Raw genomic sequence first — 18,956 nt, 5'->3', positions numbered from 1 at the left:
GAGGTTGGGGAGGCTACCTACCTCCGCTAGTTGCCGGCGGAAGGAAATCTCAGGCTCGAGGTGGAAATGGAGCTTGTGGAAGGGTCGACGGCAGCAACGAAAGAATCGTTGACCTTATAGCAGAATCGTCGACGGCAACAAAACTTATAGCAAAATTACTTATCTATGAGAATTTTTACGGTACAATATACTATCAGTATATACTACCAATATATAAAAGGGTATATTCGGAACTTAACAAAAAAAATTGAATAAGGGATTTTTAGTAATTCGTCAGATCTGATGGGGAGCAGGGGCGGATCCAACGTGGGTGCAGGGGGGTTCGAGTCCCCCCTGCACCCACAAGACCCATGAATAAATCTGGAGCACCTCCTTCAATTTTTTCACCATAAATGATAAATTAAAGGTCCTTATATGGCTGGAGATTGAAAAAACTGTATAATTGACTCTTAATTTTTTATTTCTATATCCGCCCCCTGATGGAGAGTAATCGGTCTTGGATCTCATCATGCATCGCGAGCGCGATTTGATTATGGCGCGTGTGGCGGCTGCATGGTTTGATGAGCAGCGAGAAGCCGAGGAGACGCTGGACGCAGGCCCCAAGCATTCGCGGTGGCCTGTGGCCTGCCTTCCGGCTGAGCCTCACCGGCCACGGCAAGAAACTGCGACGAGCTGATTCATAGTGTACATTGAGCGATCTTGTTAGTTCAATGTAGATTCTACTCAAAATTGTTGGCTAGTACGGACAACGTGAGGCAAATAAATCAGGTACTGATTTGGTGCTCTTGGGCTTGTCTTGCGTTCAGTACCAGATCGGCAGATGAACATGGAAGTTCATAAAACCGACTGTGTACACATAAAGACAAAGACAGGTTTGCCCTTACAATTTTATACTGGAATCTCATCAAGTGGGGAGGAGAATGAATCTACTACATTGGATCATTTATATTAGCAGTATATACTGGCAGTATAGTGTACCGTCTAAACATAATTAGTATACTATGACATCGATAGATACGTTATGACACTAACAAATCGATTTTCTACATCCGCCACCACTGCAAACCTCACACAAACGCTACAGCGTAACAACTTGCTTTTCTGATGCATTATATATATCCCCTCTACTTAAAGGAAATTACATGCAATGCGCGCGAGCCGCGCACGACTGAACTCCTGCTGTCCTGCACTTGCCGTGCAGACCCACGACTCAAAAAAGAAAAGATGCCACCGCATGAACTCGGATACTTAGGCCTATAGCTGTGCACATGAACGTGTTCGTGCAGATCCTAAGAAGGATACTGTGGTACATAGCGTGACTCGCCTGAAATATGTCAACAATTCTCAGTACGGGCCCACCTCTGACGGCCCACAAACTATGAGCCAAAGTGCTCATCAAGGATGTCCACAGCTTTGACGAATCCATTGAGAGATCGTAACAGGTGAAGCCACCGGCCGAGGCCCGTCCCAGGTATTTAGACACATGTAACGGGCCGGCACCCACACCTACCAAAAGGATACCTCTGTCAGGTGCCAGTGCAAGCCCGTCACAGGTGACCAAATACCTGTGACGAGCCTCACAATTACGTCTCGTTTGAGGTGAGTATAACTCATATCTAACGGGCTTAAACCCTAACCCGTTGGAGTTGTCTTGTCGTCTATAAATACCCCCAACCACTATATGTTTTTCATCCCAATCCTACGCACTGTTCACATTTTGGGCGAGAGAATAAGGGGGGTTGAATTTTTGTTGGAAGAAAACGTGTGATAATTATTTGATGACGAATATTATGTATTTTGTCTGATACTTGTCATCTTATTGTTTGCAGATGCACCAAAGTTGGATGTACGGTATTGATAGTTGGTCCCAAGAGTATAGGGATGGGGTCGCTGAATTCCTAAGAATTGTAGATAATGATAGGATAATTAGGATGAGCGAATATTAGAGGATGTTCTCTGATAGTTCATGGGTGCATTCTCATCTAATTCATAGAGGGTTCATGAAGCATTACAGTTGTTGGAGCAAGCATGAAGAACAAGAGCCACATGATGTTGTAGCTGATGAAGTAGATGTAGGGAATAAGCTAGATCGAGATGACATGTTTGTTCATTCTTCATTTGGTATAGATACCATAAATTTTGACCTTAAAACTCTGTCCGAAATATTTCGTGATATTGAAGACCCATATCACGATAAGAGAGATTTTGAAAAAATTAGTAGGTTGGTGGCAGATTCTGATGCACCTTTGTATCTTGGGTGCAAACCAAAGCAAACCAACTTATCATTTGTGTTGGAACTCTGAAGCTTAAGGAAAGTAATGGTTGGCCAAACAAGAATTTCACAAAATCCTCTTGAGTTGTTGAAGGACTTGTTGCTAGAGGAGAACGAAAATCCCACAAATTGACACACGAAGCAAAGCGAATCTTATGCCCATTGGGTCTGAGGTCAGAAGAATTCATACTTGTTAGAACGATTACATATGTATTACAAATAGTATTACGGCTTCTAGATATGAGCAAGACATAAGTGAAGATGAAGGTCATCAGTTAAAGAGGAGTGGCTCCGTAAAGATAGTGTGATATCTTCCAATTGCTAACCGCATGAAAACAAATTGTTTGTGAATCCTAAGCAAGCTAAGTTAGTACATTGGCATGCTGAGGACAGTAAACCGAGGCATCCAACCAACTTAGTGTAGTGAAGGACAATCGATAGATTTTACCCCCAAATTTGCAAATGATCCAAGAAACATTTTATTTTAGCCAAAGTAAGAAAGTTGAGGCGTCAATACATTGGTACTTTAGAGTGACTTCAGTGCTTCAAAGACGACCTATTCACAGGGAGCAAACATTTAGAAAGGACAAACCTACATCGAGAGTGCTAGCTGGATAGTGCTGAAGAGAGACACCATTCTTTCCAAAAAAAAAAAAAGCTACTAGTACACTCAATATCTATATATTTTTTTTCTTCTTAGAGAAGTTTCTCTTAAATTACTCATCCGATTTATAATCCGATTACACCGTTGTGTTCGTAACAATTAAATCTTTACAACAAGAACTCACATGATTATATTTTGATGAAAAATCACAATTACTTTCATGATATGTCTAAATTACTTCTAGATTTCACTAAGTTACTTATTAAACATATAAAAGTAAATTCAGTAAAGCTTAAAAGTAATTTACATATATTATAAAAGTAACTTATAACAAAAAGAAAGTAACTTTAATTTAGAACTATATCTAGATTCATTAACATCAATATAGGCAATACTAAAATGACTTGCATTATGAAACGGGGGGAGTAACTCTCTATAGTAGAAATAATTATATTGTGAGTGAGCTGAAACAAGAAACTATGTAGAGTGAATTCGCAAGTAAAGTGTAGAGAAGATTTATAAAATCCACAAAATATAGAATTAACTAAAAACAATAATAAAAATAATCAATTTAGAGCATTATGAATGTATAGAAGTAATTTAGTCAAATCTGAAAGTAACTTATATATATTATAAAAGTAACTTATAACAAAAAGAAAGTAACTTTAATTTAGAACTATATCTAGATTCATTAACATCAATATAGGCAATCCTAAAATGACTTGCATTATGAAACGGGGGGAGTAACTCTCTATAGTAGAAATAATTATATTGTGAGTGAGCTGAAACAAGAAACTATGTAGAGTGAATTCGCAAGTAAAGTGTAGAGAAGATTTATAAAGTCCACAAAATATAGAATTAACTAAAAACAATAATAAAAATAATCAATTTAGAGCATTATGAATGTATAGAAGTAATTTAGTCAAATCTGAAAGTAACTTATATATATTATAAAAGTAACTTAGTATATAATAAAAGTAATTTACAAATATAAATATTTTTTCATCGTAATATAATCATGTAAGATCTTGTTGTGAAGATTTAATTGTAACGAACATAATGGTGTAATTGAATTGTAAATCGGATAAGTAATTTGAGAGAAAACTTTATAAGAAGGAAGAAAAAGACACACATGTCTAGGAAAAACAACACGCACATCAGCACATGTAGCAGTAATTCTTCTCACAGTTGGATCGTCGCTGGTTAACACTAAACCGAGAGGCTTCTCGGTTTAGATTTTACCATTTAGAAAGCTTACTAGCACACCACAATCAGGGTTCACAAAACCGTTTTAGGTGAAGTTTCCACCACCCCCACCATAAAGCGTAATAAACCATGTGGTTACCACGGTAACCACACGACTACCGTGAAAACCATAAGGTTACCACAATTTAAGGTTACCACATGTTTAAGGTTACCACAAAATTAAACATGGATTCAAAAACTAAGGTTACCACATGTGATGATCGCGTGGTTTTGTAAACGCTGGTGACTCACAGGATTTCCAAACGTAACCAATACGGCTCCCACCGTTCAGTCAAGAGCCTGCACCTCAACAAAATGTCACCATTCATGAGCACGATTACATGACTACCCAAATACCCAACAAAACTTAAGCCTTCAATCCAGAGAACAAATAAAATAGGCACTTGCAATCTGGTACTAAACACATGAAAAACAATCGCAGCAGAACACAGGCCAAATATAGTATTATCAAAACATGTGACAGAACATTTGCTCTCACGGTTGTGGAATCAACCACGCAGAAAACCCATCACGGGTTTACCAGCATCCAGCCAGCTCCATAAAATGACAGCTGATCCAAAAAAGAAAATCACGCGATCTCCATCAATGACTACAAGCTCTAGCATTCGTTCTTTCAGGCAAGATCACCAAACATCATTTCTGTGAACCTAAATATCAAAAACTATAAAGAAAGCATACATAATGTTCAGATAAATATAATGGCCATGTGCGAGAGATCTGAAAGGGCTGGCCACCCCCCATCTATACCCCTATACAAAGCCAATCTGCAAGCGTTTTCGTGGTACCATGGAGGCAGGCGATAGCGGCTGCACCTTAGACTTCACAGCGCCAGCCAATCCTGAAGTATTGACATCGTACCACTATAAGCTCCATTTTGCCTTCTATACAGGTGAAGCGATGTGGGTAGCGTCGTCAGCATCTCTCAGTGCACAAGTTGCCACCTCTTGTTGTCAAGCCCCACTGTGAACTACCATGACAAGAAAGAGATGTGTTGCAATCCTTGTGCTCCTCAGCAATGGTCAATGGTCGACAGCCATAGCCATCTTGTACAAGCTTGCCTCAATAAATATCCATGTAGTGCTCCAACATATGCTTGTGCTCAATACTTGCAACTGATGTCTATGCACCATCGTTTCTGCATTACAGTGCAGAAAGGCACAACCAAGCTGCTGTGGGCCAAGGATACAACCCATCAAACTTCCAAAACTTAATGCGGCTTCAGCAATTATATCACAAGCTTTCCTGATCACTGGGGAGGAGGTTGGAGAGACTGCGGTTGGGTGTTGTAATGAGCATATGACTGAGAGTAGAGCGGGTTCATCATGGGCTGCAAAATATCATGTTACCTACACACTCCCTGAGAAAGATAAAGTTACAATTAAACAGATAATGAAAAAGGATAAACCACCTGAGACTGAAGACCAGGACCAGCCATTCCAAAATGCATCTGTGATGACTCATCTTGTGAAGGGTCATTGTATCCCGCTTGTGTAAACATTCCATGTGAACCATGGGCCATGTGATCCTGGATAACACTAAAAGGTTACTCACAGAGAACATACACATAAAGAAGGCTTGAAAAGGCAGTTACTTTTCGTAATAGTTATGACCGAGATAGAACAGACCTGAGAGACAATGTCATTTGCTGCACCCATATGGGAATACCCTGGGTGTGCATTTTGGTTCAAATAATTCCCAGGATATCCAGATTGGGGTCCTTGAGAGTAGTCAACACCATAGCCTCCTTGAGAAGCCTATATATGAACAACTTATATTAGAAAACTCTTCCCCAGAGTAAACGCAAACTTTAAACTTTACGGCATTGCCATAATTTACTTTCCAATTGGTTGACAAATCAGATTTAACTGAATAAATGAATTGGCACAGAAATACAAGAGACATTTGAAACAATGGGTACCTGAGTGGAAAAATCAGCAATGTTGTATGCCACATGAGATCCTTGGCTCTTGAAATCATCTCCAAAGAAGTCCTAGAAAACAACAAAACCAAATTTTGTCATCAAGGATAGAACAAGATAGTAAATGACATGCATGCATCATTAATTGCTAGTACCTGAGACATCCCACCAATGGAAAACCCATCGCGGAATGTTTGACTGAGACCTTGGACAGGCATCTAATTGCAAAAGGCAAATATTACTAGACAGGTACTTTTTTTTGTATGACATATATTAATAGAAATAAACAAACCTGTGTCATCAATCCAGTCTGGGACATTGGACCTCCACCAGAAGGCTGACTGCTCGGATTCTCCAGGCCAGGAAAGTTAAAAGCTGACCCCATGCCTCCCATAGCTTGCTGAGAACTCTGTTGGTGAGCAAGGTGCCCACCAATAGGGCCACCAGTATTTCCACGAGGTCCAAAGTTTCTGTTTCCAGGTTGAGGCACAGGTGGAACAGCTCCAATCGGTCCGTGCAATGATCCCCGGGTTGGAATAGCATAGGGTTGAGAATGAGCCCCAGCAAATGGAGGGAAAGGCATACGAGGTAAAGGATAGCCAGATGGGTGCACACCAGGTTTATGAGCCCCATTTGGTGGGCCAAATGGAACAAAGGAATGCCCTGCATTTCAGAAAAGAAGAGGAGCGTTAAGAGAAAAGAGGGTAAAATTAGCCAAAAGTTACTTAGAAGCAGAACCAAACAAAATTAACTATCTACCTTTCCCCCTACCACTTCTCTTATCTGCCACTGGGTTTGTGCCTGCAGCACCAAAACTAGCTCCTTGCATAACACCTTGACCGCCACCCAGGAAGAGTCGTCGATCATTGTAGATCTACTCAAGCATATACTTTGTTAATTTAATAAAACAAAAGGAACCATAATGTTTCCAACAAGTATCTATAAGAGTGGAAGAAGGCACCCACCTTTTTTGGCTTTTGAAATTGCACCATACTCTGCTTTAAGTTGTTCAAAGGTCCTTCTACCAAACACTCATGCTCCTAAACACATGGAGATTATCGAGTGAAAATTCAAAAACTCAGAAGAGCTCCTTACTTTCAATATCTACTATTAGATATGCTTATCCAATGAACAGGAATATCTCTCAAATAGTACCAAGCATCACGTGCTTATAGATATACAAAATTTAGGCTGAGTTTGGTGCAAAAATTGTATAAGTTTCTTAAAAAAATCAATAAAATCATTCGCAAATGCTCCGTCTCGTTTTGCATGAAACAAATTAGCCCAGCCAAACATCCAGCTCAAACACACCTTTAGTTATATAAAGAAGCAAGAAATAATACTGAAACAGGACAATTGGAATGGAACCACTTATCCGTTTGTCAAATACTCAAATGTAAAAGACCTTGAACACATGCAGGTAGAAAATACACATGTTCCGTCAACACTACAAGCATTCAATTCTACTGTCAGGAAAGATAACCTGTTCAAAAAACACCTAACAATCTGGGCATAAACCCCAAAAATAAGCAACCTGAACAGGGTATGCAAAGCATTGTTATGTACTGAAGGAAAGCTTATACCTTATAATGTGTCAATAAACTATTCCAGAGTGGCTGCTTGCTTAGAACTTTAGGGTTCCCAAGAATAACTATACCGTACCGAGCACGAGTTAATGCGACATTTAACCTGCGTGGATCATTAAGAAACCCAATACCCTGAAAGGTGAAAAAAAAATATCATGTCAGTTAACGCAAATTTGCGAAACAAAAAGGTTGTTCTTCAAGCAGGAAAAGCTAGAATATGCACAGACAACACAGTTCAATCCTTGCACAAAATATACAACAGTCTGCAAGTTAAACTACTGCCTAGATGCTTAACATAAGAATTTACAAAGACAGGCTTACCAACCTCAACTGTCATTGCCAATGAGTTTGAAAACATAAATAGAATTTTCACTAAATAGAAAAGGCCAGGTCAGAGTACATCTATAACGCCCTCTAGAAGTCAATGTGAAATACTGTCAAGAATATTATGCTGCAAACCAAGTAAAACAGCAAAGATTACCTGGTGCTCATTGCTTCTAACACAAGACAGGATTATGTAATCTTTTTCTCTTCCCTGGAAGGAATCAACACTTGCTACCTGAAATAAGTATAAATCTTATATGACAAGGCAGCTTTCACCTTGGTAGGTTTAACGGAACAGTATACATGATTTGTGGTTAACCTCAATTTCTTTGTATAGTTGTTGGCGAAGAGAGCCATTCCTTGACATATAATTCACAATATATGCCCTTTGTCCTTCATAAGGTGTGATAACTCCAATCTACAATACATTCCACAAAATGTGATTTCTTTTTTTATAAAAGAGTCAAGTGCTGCAAAATGTTACTAGTAGATGAAAAAGGGATCATCACTGCATACCTGGCTTGGTACAACACCACTCCTTAAAAATGTAGTTACAATCTTTTCAACATTTGCAGCTTCAGTTCTATTGAGGTATGATGTCCCACTGGCACTGATCTCTTCTTGTCCCATCTACAGAAAATCAGTACGAGTCTCTTGTGTAAATAAGCAAGAAGAGCTTTTGCAGTTAGGAAGTACAGAAGAACAAAGATCAATTGGTGGTGGTCCAAGAAGGTACCTGCACGTAGAAGAACATAGGCCGATTTGGAACAGGCCAAGGAAAATCAATCCCAGGTGTCTGTCTCTCGTTTACAGTTACTCCATTTTGCAGTGTGCCTTCATAGAAGCAGTTGGACGGGAAGTCTGAAAGACAAGGGTGCATCCTATATTGTACCTGTAATAACAGATGATTATGTTAGAACTATTAGCTTTGTTCCCAAGGAATGTTAATTTTCGAACGCAAAATACTTGGATATAACTCGTTTCAATGGTTACTTGGGTATAATTTGGTGAATTGATTGTGTAAAAACAACGACAATATCAGGATGAACAACAGAGATTTGATGATTCATCCCCAAAAAAAGCTTAAAGAAAAACCAGAAAATGCAAAGTGATAAGTAATGTTGGAACATGTACTATTCTTAATAATTCAAAGTTTTGTCCAATGATATGACAACGAATATTAAGCAAGACAGTTTGTTCAAATTAGAATGCCTGCACTAAATTGTACCTGACATACACATACGGGGGGAAACCATTTTTCAAAGAATCCTCACAAAAGTAACATGATTTATGAGCAATCTCAGGATAACTTAAAAAGAATGTATTAGGCTTTAAATCCACCGCTTCCAAAGTTTTGACATCAATGCCACAGGACAAGGCATGGTAAGCATACTCACACCATGGTAATAATGTGGAGAAACAGAACACCAGATTCAACAATTACCTGTAGCCTGAAAGGCTTGACTCCAAGGATAACAAGCCGTTCAAAGAGCGATTGTGCTAATCCTGCACGAGCTGCCTTTTTGCACATGATGACTGGGCCCAGTTGACAATGATCTCCAACAAGAACAACCTAAAGAAAGAGTATAAATATAGCATAATGGAAAGAACAAAAAACCACCAATTAATTACTTGTTACCTGCTTTACACCAAGCACCAATGGAATGAGACATTCAGGCTCTGTTGCCTGTGTAGATTCATCAATAAGAACCTGACATAAAAAAAAAAGAAGAAAGAAACTCCATCACCTCAATAAAGAGCAGACATCAAAATTAAACTGCTATTAGAAAGAAAGTATTACTTGACGGAATCGGAAGTTTGCTAAACGAGGGTCTCCAGCACCAACACAAGTGCAACAAATCACATCAGCACTTTGTAATATCTCTCTCTCAGTAGCTCGTTTTAATGCCTTGTACTTTTTCTCATCACTGCTTGACAATTCACCTATAAAAATAGAATATAAGAAAATTTTCTAATTCAACCAAACAGAATGGCCGAGAGAGTTTAAGGACCTTGTTCATCTTTGAGTTGCTGTAGCTTATGCAATTCACTCTTTTCAGATGTATCAAGGTGCCGAACCTACGTTTTATGCATAAAGGAACATCAGTGACATCATCAAGCGTATGGCTATTTCCTAGGTAAACAACTAGCCAAGAATCAAGAATGTACCTGATAATGAAGTGTCAAATGCTCAACAGGAGATGAAACAGCTTCCCTAGATTTTGCACATAGCCTGACAACCTGCAATATGCAACCACAGTTACTAACTGGAAATGTAAATAGTAAAGAATGTATGAGATGTACTAGTAATTTAACAGTTTCAAAACGCGTATATATTCAACATGGCAAAATTACTCCTGCGAACCACAGGAGCATACAAAAAAAGCTCATATCAACGTCGATAGAAGCCAAGCATGTAATTTGAAACTTCTATCTTAAAATGGTTTTACTACTCAATGGACTGTGTCAAACGGGATAGCAGACAAGTCAAAAACACAGGAAACAGTTGATACTTAAAATAAACCATAAATTATTGTTTACCTTGAGACCAGTAGAGCTTATCTTCTCTGCCAACTGATCAACGGCTACATTACTTGGAGCACATACAAGGACCTGAAATTTCAAATCAGACAAGGTTAACAATAGCATCAAATTATGCCAGCAGAGCAAATGCCATGCACTCTTATACCTGTCCTTGGCCTTGTTTTGCCATGTGATACACGATCGCAGCAGATGTGACAGTTTTCCCTGTGCCAGGTGGACCTTGAATCAAACTAATTGGCTTCTGGAGAACACTTTTAACTGCTAAGACCTGAATAGATGCACCACAAGATCAGAATAGAACATTAGATCAACATATAGTGTTTAATTCTACTTCAGTGAAGCTATGGCATAATAGCTGAACACCTGAAGTTAGATTAAAAAAAATAGGTTTTGCACGGAGATGAAGAAAGTTGGTGGAATTAAATGGGGAAAGATTATGATTGGTGAAGAAGAGGATGTAGATGGAGAAATTAAATGGGAGATGGTTGTGATTGGTTGAGGTGAAGGAGTAGGTGAAGTAACTATGTTTTGGGAGAAATTTTGAATGCTAAAGGTAGCTATATTTTGGGATGGAGGGAATAGATAAGAAACAACACTAAACTGATGTATCGACCCATTTTTCTAGAAGCACAAAAACATACCTGTGAAGCATTTAGTTCTGGAAGTCCTGGTGCACCAAAGCGTCTCGGTAGTGTATTACGTATTATTTGATGCTCAACTTCATGTCCCAAAAGGTGATGGTATATGTACCTACGTTGAAGCAACAGAAGAGTAAGAATTTCCTCATGAGACATTTGAAAAGATTGTGATTATCCAACAAAGAATCCAAATACAGACTAGGGATATTTTGCGAGAGTTCTTCCCAATTCATCAGGGTCCTATCAACCTTTAACCATATCCCCAAAAAAGGTACCAACAACCATAAACTTCAAAAATAGCTAAAAATATACATTTTTTACTTAAACACTTTGTTCAATCGCAAAGAAATGTGTGTTCATCCTTAAGCAGTAATCATAGTAAAAGCAGTATAAATATGACTAGAGGACCAGAAATTCTAAGTATACACGATATAGATGCGTCTAACTCACCCACTGACACTTGTCTCATCCACAGCAAAAGTTTTCATTGCCCCCTGCATCCTATCAAAGCTAGTACTCTTCCAGACAAAATCCACACTGAATCCATGGTTCAAATCAACAGGAACTCCCTGAAATCAGGAAAGTTTATGATGGAAAATGGGAGCAGTAAAAGGTTACTAAGAAAAACAAGTGAGAGCTATACTCCTCATACCTGACTAGCACGAAGTTCAAGTGCTACCTCCTCTTGTGCCGTAAGTTTAATCTGAAGGAATAATGCCCTTACCATTAGCACTAAAGTAGAAGTGACCCTGTTGGTGTTATTGTAGAGCTATCAATTAACATGTTTCTAGGGCACATACCACATGACCCACAGACTGCCATGCAGGGTGTGAAGAATCACCAGAATATCGAAGCCGCAGCTCATCTCCTGGGACAAGTCTCAATTCATTGTCTTCCTAAAATATAAAATTGATTCCACATGTTAGAAAGATAAAAAGTGTAGGTGTATTAAATGATATAAAAAGTCCATGATAATTACAAGGAGCAAGGGAAAAATAGTTTTGACAAGATTCCAAGGCCCTATGTTATCAGATCTTGTGCTTCCAAGTTCTTAAGCTAACCTTTGGAAACACGAAATAGGCTATGCGCTTCTTGTTCAGTCCAATATCCCACCGCACGGTCAAGCTGTCCTTGCTCTGTGACTCTTTCATCATCTACAGAAAAATAACAGGAGGCAAGAAACTTCAGTACATATACATATATCATAGTCTGGTTCCAAGGAACAAAATGTTTTAAGAACTATCAGCACATTCAGGAAATATTATCAGAACATAGTACCTTGTCATAATCAGCCTCAAGCTTTATCAGTGGAGCAAACACATTTTGATACTGGCAAAAAAAAAATGAAAACCTGTGTTAGTTACAATATAGAAAAACATGGAAGATTTGAGTGTTTTAAAAGTGTTAGTATAGAATCAAGGTGCAAGATATCAAAAACAGGCTCAGGAAATAAATGCCCAAATGAACCAATGAACATTCCAAACCTGGTAAGCATCTTCATACTTCAGAGCCACTTGTTGGGGCTCATCATCGACACCTGGTTTTTCAAGATCTTCAAGAGAGGCATCAGGGTTTGTTTTCCAGAGCTCTTCCACTTTGTTAATTTGTTGCGCACTAATTTGACGAGCCCTCAGCTGCTCCTGTTCTGAGGGAACCTGGTAGAACAAAAGATTGCAAATTTGTGAAAAGACAAATAAGAGGACAACACTCAATGCACAATTGCACACACAACCCAAAATACTAAAGGGAGGAAGCATTAACCTTGACAAGCCATGATAAGAAACACCTGTCATCAATAAGAGGACACCACTGACTGAGGTCCCAATTCATATCCTTCAATGCATTAACACTCAAACAGGGCTCTCTGCACAGAAGAACAACGACATTCTCTGCCTTTGCTGAGATAAAACCAAGAAGGAATACGTTCCGACAACCACAATTGTAGCACTCAAGAATTGTTTCACCCAACGGACTATCCTTGTGTAGGCAAACTTCCTTATGTTTTGCTCTAACCTGTGTAAAATACACAGCGGTGTAAAAATTAAGTCATAAAATATGAAATAAACTGAATGAAAGCAGTAACAGGCTAAAAATAAGTGACACCAATAATTTCTACCATTAAATTTCTATGTAGTCTGTAAAGCCTAAGCTGGTCTGCAAAAAATAGCATAGGTAATTCAGGAACGCCTGAGAAATCCCCTATAGAAGACCCTGGATTTTTTGAACCAAAGTTGAATTCTACTAACCACCCGCAGACATGATAGCAAATTGCCATGTAGCACAATTGATTTCAAAAGAAAAGATGTAGGATTGCAATTTATCATAAATTTTTGTATTGCACCACAGATAACAAAATTAGGAACAAATAATTTTAGTGGACAAGGCATCCTGATGACATAAATGCCCTTATGGGACAAGGCATGCTATCAAGTTTTAAACATGAGTATTCTACACTAAAATGCCAAACTTGTCATCATCTGCGAGACAAACTTGTCACCTACTTAGGTTGGCGGCAAACTCCTACCGAATTCACATATGATCGATGGATTGATCTTAAAACTGAAAGAAACTAAGCTGTTATGACCCTAAGCTGTTATGACCGTAATTAGCACGAGAAAAAGACAGGGACACGCACCAGGTGGTTAACGATGTGGGAGCCGGACGTGTTCCCCCGCGAGTTGCAGAACCACTTGCGGCAGGACGGCACGTTGCAGCGCGCGACGCACGCGGGGTTGTGGATCCCGCAGTACCGGCACGCGTGCTCGACGAAGTCGCCCTTGCCGTAGCCGAACCCATCCTCCCCGGCGCCGGCGCCGAGCGGCTCCTCGAAGCTGAGCGCCGCGACCCCGGAGGCGAGCCCGTCCGCCGCCGCGGCGGACGCCCTCGCCTTGGCCGACGCGCGCGGCGACGGCGAGGACGAGGAGGCCGGCGGGGTGGTGGCCTCCCGCGGCGCGAGATCGGGGTCCTGCGAGGCGTCCGGCGGCGGGGGAGGCGGGGGCGGCCACGACGAGGACGACGGCGACGGCGAGCCCGCGGAGCCAGGCACCCCCGGAGCCGACGTGGGGGGCGCGGATCGGGCCGGCTGGGAGAGCTCCGGGAAGTCCGGGTAGTCGAAGTCGTCGCCCTGGGTGTTGAACTCGAGGAAGGTGTAGGCGTCGCCGGCGGCCGAGGCGGGCGGGTCGGGCTGCGAGGCCGTCTCGTAGAGGTCGGCGGCGGCGGAGGAGGAGGGCGTCTGCGTCGCCATCGGAGCGGGCGGGACGGGGATGGGGGCGAGGGGAAGGGCTCCACCTCCTCCCTAGGGTTAGGGTTTTGTGGTTCGGGGAGTGGGGAGAGACGAGGCGAATCGGGGGAGGGGGAGAGACGGGAGAGAGAAGAGGAAGAGGTGAGGTGGTGGAGGAGAAGTTGATTTGATTTGATTTGATTTGATTAAAACCGTCTCCCCTCGCGTCCAGCCGTCTCGTGCAGGAGGAGTTTGGACTTTTGGAGGGTGGAGCCGTGGAGACCGGTTTGGAGAGGTTTGGAGAGCTTTTACGTACGTACCTTTGGTACAACTCTAATTTATGATATGGACGTGACTAGACAAACCCGCTATCACTTCATATACGAGAGACTCTATCCACCTATATTTTAAATAAAATTTTCTCTTAAACTATTTATCCGATCTATGATTCGATTACACCATTGTGTTCGTAACAATTAAATCTTTATAACAAGATCTCACATAAATATATTTTGATGAAAAAAATATAAATTACTTTTACAAATATCTAAATTACTTTTAGATTTCACTAAATTACCTCATAGACATATAAAAGTAAATTCAATAAAGTCTAAAAGTAATTTACATATATTATAGAAGTAACTTATAACAAAAGGAAAGTAACTTTAATGCTTGACTTTTTTTCATTGGACGTGACTACACAACTAGTCATGTTTTTAACCCTACAACGAATTTACTTCTAATGTCGTGACAAAATTACTTCCGTTTTGTTTTAAGTTACTTTTATAATATATGTAAATTACTTTTAGATTGTATTGAATTAACTTTTATATGTCTAAGAAATAATTTAGTCAAATCTAAAAGTAACTTATATATATGATAAAAGTAACTTACGTATATAATAAAAGTAATTTACAAATATAAATATTTTTTCATCGTAGTATAATCATGTAATATCTTGTTGTGAAAATTTAATTGTAACAAATACAATGGTGTAATCGGATTGTAGATCGAATAAGTAATTTGAGAAAAAACTTTATAAGAATGAAGAAAAAGACATGCATGTCTAAGAGAAATAAAGCATGCATGTATAGTAGTACTTCTTCTCACAATTGATTGGTCGCTGGTTAACACTAAACCGAGAGGCTTCTCGGTTTAGATTTTGCCTTATGATATACTAGCCCTAAAACATATTAAATTCTAATTAATTGAAATACATTTTTTTATATTTAGGTATTTTTTAAGTAGGTAGGTAAAATGATATGGTTGGATTTAATTTTTATTAAATTCTCCGTAGTTAGCTTTAAAACTTTCTTGAAATTTGCTGTGCTTAATTGCTAATTTTAATAATACAAACATCATTTCAGCATTAATTTAAATAAAAATCATTCTTTCTCTATGGGCCATTTTCAGCCCAATTTCTTCTTCAGCCCGCAACCGAGCCGACCCACTTTTCTTAGGCCGCAAGCGACTAAAGTCCAACTAACATCCCCATACTCCTCGTCTCACTTCCACGTTTGTGTTGGACCGCCGGCCCGTGTACGGCCAAGTGCCACGGTCCGGTGACGGAGGCCAGCCCGACGCTCGATCGATGTTAGCCGTTCGTTTCGATGGACGGCTCAAATCAGTTCCAAATCAATCAAAACCCTGGTGCAACCCTAACCCTAGATTCATTCTCCCCCTCCCTCTCCCTGCCTCCCGCTGCCCAACGCCACCTCTCCGCCTCCCCCACCCCCCAATCGCCGGCTGCCTCCTCCCGCCCGACACCGCTCCCCTCCTCCCCCACCGGCGCCGCCTCTCCCCCACCCCTTCCCTCTGGCGCCGTTTCCCCTCCCCTCTCCCTCCGGCGGCGCCGCTCCTTCTGTCCCTCTCCCTCCCATCTCGCCGGCACGGTGCGGCGACAGCGGGGTACAGCGGTGACGGTTGTCCCTCCCCCTCTCCCTCTCCCCGTCGGCCTCAATGGCCGTCCCTCCCTCTCGGCCTCTTTGTTTCTGTCGGTGATGACGCCCTCTCCACCCTCAAGATCCGGCGGTACCCTCCCAACGTCGGTGTCGACAGCGACGGCGACGTCGGTGGCTTCCCGCGAGCGGATTCAGTGCCGGCGGCTTCCTGCAGCGGATACAACGGCGACGTGTCGATCCGGCTTCACAGACGACGCTGACAGCTTCCCATGGACAGATCCGGTGGCGACGACGGCGTTGGCGGCTTCACGGTGATGTTTCTATTTTTCTTCCCGTTCTTTTTCTCAATCGCTGGATTGTCCGATTAGATTGTCATGTGGAATCCTTTGTATTTATAGGGTTAATTTCATCCGATTTTGAGTCCAAATCAAGTTTGTATCCAATTTTCGTGTGGTGGCGGAATCGGACAGGGCAAAGATTATTTTCGCTCTTTTTTAATTTTAAGACGGAAACGTTCACAATTTTTTAAGTAGTAGTCTAGCCCGATTGGATTGTCATGGAACCCTTTGTATTTACGGGGTTAATTTCATCCGATTTTGAGTCCAAATCGAGTCTGTATTCAATTTTCGTGTGGTGGCGGAATCGGACAGAGCGAAGATTTTTTGTTCGCTCTTTTTTTATTTTAAGACGGATAACGGAAACGTTTTCAAAATTTTAAGTAGTAGAAAAAAGCTAGTTTTTTTTTTAAAAAAAAAGAACCAACACCTATAATATATTTATAGGTCCCGGTTTTTCACAACCAACACATATATTGATCATCTATATTAGTCTTATAGATGAATGTTCTTTGAAAAAACTCACACCTATTTAAAAAACCGGATACCAACCCCTATTAGAATAAACTAGTCAGAGCCGACCTACTAATCAACCAACCTTATCCCCACAATCCTAGCCATCCATCCTTATCGCCACAATCCCAACCGACCTACCACCCGCTCCTCTTCCTCCCTCGGTACCTCCACCCCACACCGTCGAACGACTCCCGCCCGACCCCAGCGCTGCCCACCTCCTCACCACCACCCCTACCCCTGCCACATCTGCCTCCCGCCACCGGACCTCAATGCGTGGCCGTGCCTCCTCAGCCTCCTCGACGTCGCCTTCTTCCTCCCTCCCTCTCGGCATCTCCCTAGTTTAGCAGCGGCACAGGGGCATAGGTCGACAGCTCCCGGCTCGGTGGCTCCCCGGCGGCGCGGCGGCTCGGGACCTCCATGACGGCGAGGTGGCGAGGAGGAGGTTGGGCAAGGAGCAGCAAAAGCGTCCGCTCACCCCTCCCTCTCTACTCCTCTGTGATGTGATTTATTTTGTGATTTCCACCTCTTCTCTCTAATTGGATCGTCTCCTATCCTGGATGATTTCGATTGGATTAGGATTGGGATTTAGTTTTTGGGTTAGATTTATGATGGTTTGGGATTGGTTGTGGGTGCATTGATAGATGAATCGGAGGGAGGAGGTCCGCTACTAAGACGGACGAAAATCCTGATTTGTGCGGTTCATTTTCTCTTCCTCTACGTTCTATGTCCGATTGGATTTTGTATCGATCCTTCTTCTTTTTTTTTCGCCCTCTTGACGGGGTTTTTTTGTTTTTTATCGCCCTTTCTTACCGGCTTTTTTTATAGATTTTTTTCTGCGTCAAATTGAATCGGACTTTCCTTTTTTGTTTTAATGTTTTTTTCACCTCTGTTATTACGGACAACGGAAATGTTTTCAATTTTTTTAAGTAGTAGAGAGTAGAGATGTGGCATAGCTCTAGTTCCAACTTCATCCTTTTTGAAGCTGGAGCTCAGCGAAACAGATTCAGTTTCATCTAAAATGAGAGTGCAGTTGGGTGAAACATTCTCACAAAATTAACTAGAGAGGTGGAGCGGAGTTTAGGCTGCTCCACAACTCTATTCTAAACTCAGCTCCTAGAGCTAAACTTAGGAGTTTGAGCTCTACCAAACAGACACTAAATTTAGCTCTAGAAGTTGGATCTGGAGTGGACCTGTGGAGCACTGCCTAAACCTAGCTCTACCTTGCTAGTTCTTTTAAGAGAGCGCTCCACCTAGCTCCGCTCCCATTTTAACTGGAGTTGAAAAATTAGTAGTAGTAGCTTCTTTCGTCTCTACTACTTCCCAATCAATTCAGATTTTTATTTAGATTCTGTGAATCTACAAAACTAAAAATTAGAAGCTAAAAAAATCTAAGTTTTCTAGATCCTCACAAGCTAGCTATCACCTAGTTGCTTCTCATAATTTTAAACTCCCCTAAACAGGCGAATGATTGTAGGGTTCGTGCTGATAGTAGCTTTTATAGGGCCCGCTCGTTGGCCACTTAGAGGGAGAACTGAAATAAACAGTAGTAATTATCATTATCCTCTCAATTATAAGAATGTGTTTTGGAGATTGAAAAAGAAGAGGATTAAGAAGGTACAAAGAACGAGATGAGTCATGATTTAGGTGGTGCTTGGATTCAGAGACTAAACTTTAGTCCCTATCACATCGAATGTTTGGACACTAATTTGGAGTATTAAACATAGACTACTTACAAAACTAATTACATAAATGAGAGCTAATTCGCGAGACAAATTTTAAGACTAATTAATCCATAATTAGATAATATTTACTGTAGCATCACATAGGCTAAT

General features: G+C 41.0%; 1 protein-coding gene across 3 annotated transcripts; it reads right to left on the bottom strand.

The window, feature by feature from the left end:
* Positions 1–4,557: 4,557 nt before the first annotated feature.
* Positions 4,558–14,558, bottom strand: LOC127779086 (regulator of nonsense transcripts 1 homolog). 3 transcript variants are annotated; one of them, XM_052305776.1, is made up of 29 exons: positions 13,788–14,558; positions 12,914–13,165; positions 12,637–12,807; positions 12,431–12,481; positions 12,214–12,306; positions 11,953–12,048; positions 11,805–11,855; positions 11,603–11,721; positions 11,156–11,264; positions 10,660–10,782; positions 10,512–10,583; positions 10,140–10,211; positions 9,983–10,049; positions 9,772–9,914; positions 9,610–9,681; positions 9,415–9,543; positions 8,707–8,862; positions 8,487–8,600; positions 8,290–8,388; positions 8,128–8,205; positions 7,644–7,778; positions 7,026–7,100; positions 6,820–6,934; positions 6,353–6,723; positions 6,216–6,278; positions 6,061–6,132; positions 5,768–5,896; positions 5,551–5,667; positions 4,558–5,469 (listed from the first exon to the last, which is right to left on the bottom strand). In XM_052305776.1, exons 1-29 carry the CDS (start codon positions 14,394–14,396, stop codon positions 5,389–5,391), a joined length of 3,834 nt encoding a protein of 1,277 aa, XP_052161736.1. In that variant the 5' UTR covers positions 14,397–14,558; the 3' UTR covers positions 4,558–5,388. The 3 variants fall into 3 exon arrangements, with proteins under 3 accessions (XP_052161736.1, XP_052161737.1, XP_052161738.1); XM_052305777.1 differs by having other exon boundaries at positions 6,832–6,934; XM_052305778.1 differs by lacking the exon at positions 6,216–6,278.
* Between the last annotated feature and the right edge of the window lie 4,398 nt (positions 14,559–18,956).

This window comes from Oryza glaberrima, chromosome 7 (genome assembly GCF_000147395.1).
Source record: "Oryza glaberrima chromosome 7, OglaRS2, whole genome shotgun sequence".
NCBI classification, from domain to species: Eukaryota; Viridiplantae; Streptophyta; class Magnoliopsida; order Poales; family Poaceae; genus Oryza; species Oryza glaberrima.
The sequence above is the reverse complement of the archived record's forward strand: the minus strand, read 5'-3'. Positions and strand labels throughout refer to the sequence as shown.

Excerpts from the sequence above, each read along its gene's own strand:
- LOC127779086 (XM_052305776.1), bottom strand. The coding sequence starts at position 14,396 with ATGGCGACGCAGACGCCCTCCTCCTCCGCCGCCGCCGACCTCTACGAG. Across the intron at positions 12,049-12,213 it reads CCTATTTCGTGTTTCCAAAG|GAAGACAATGAATTGAGACT; the intron begins GTTAGCTTAAGA and ends TTTATATTTTAG. Across the intron at positions 9,915-9,982 it reads GCAACTCAAAGATGAACAAG|GTGAATTGTCAAGCAGTGAT; the intron begins GTCCTTAAACTC and ends CTATTTTTATAG.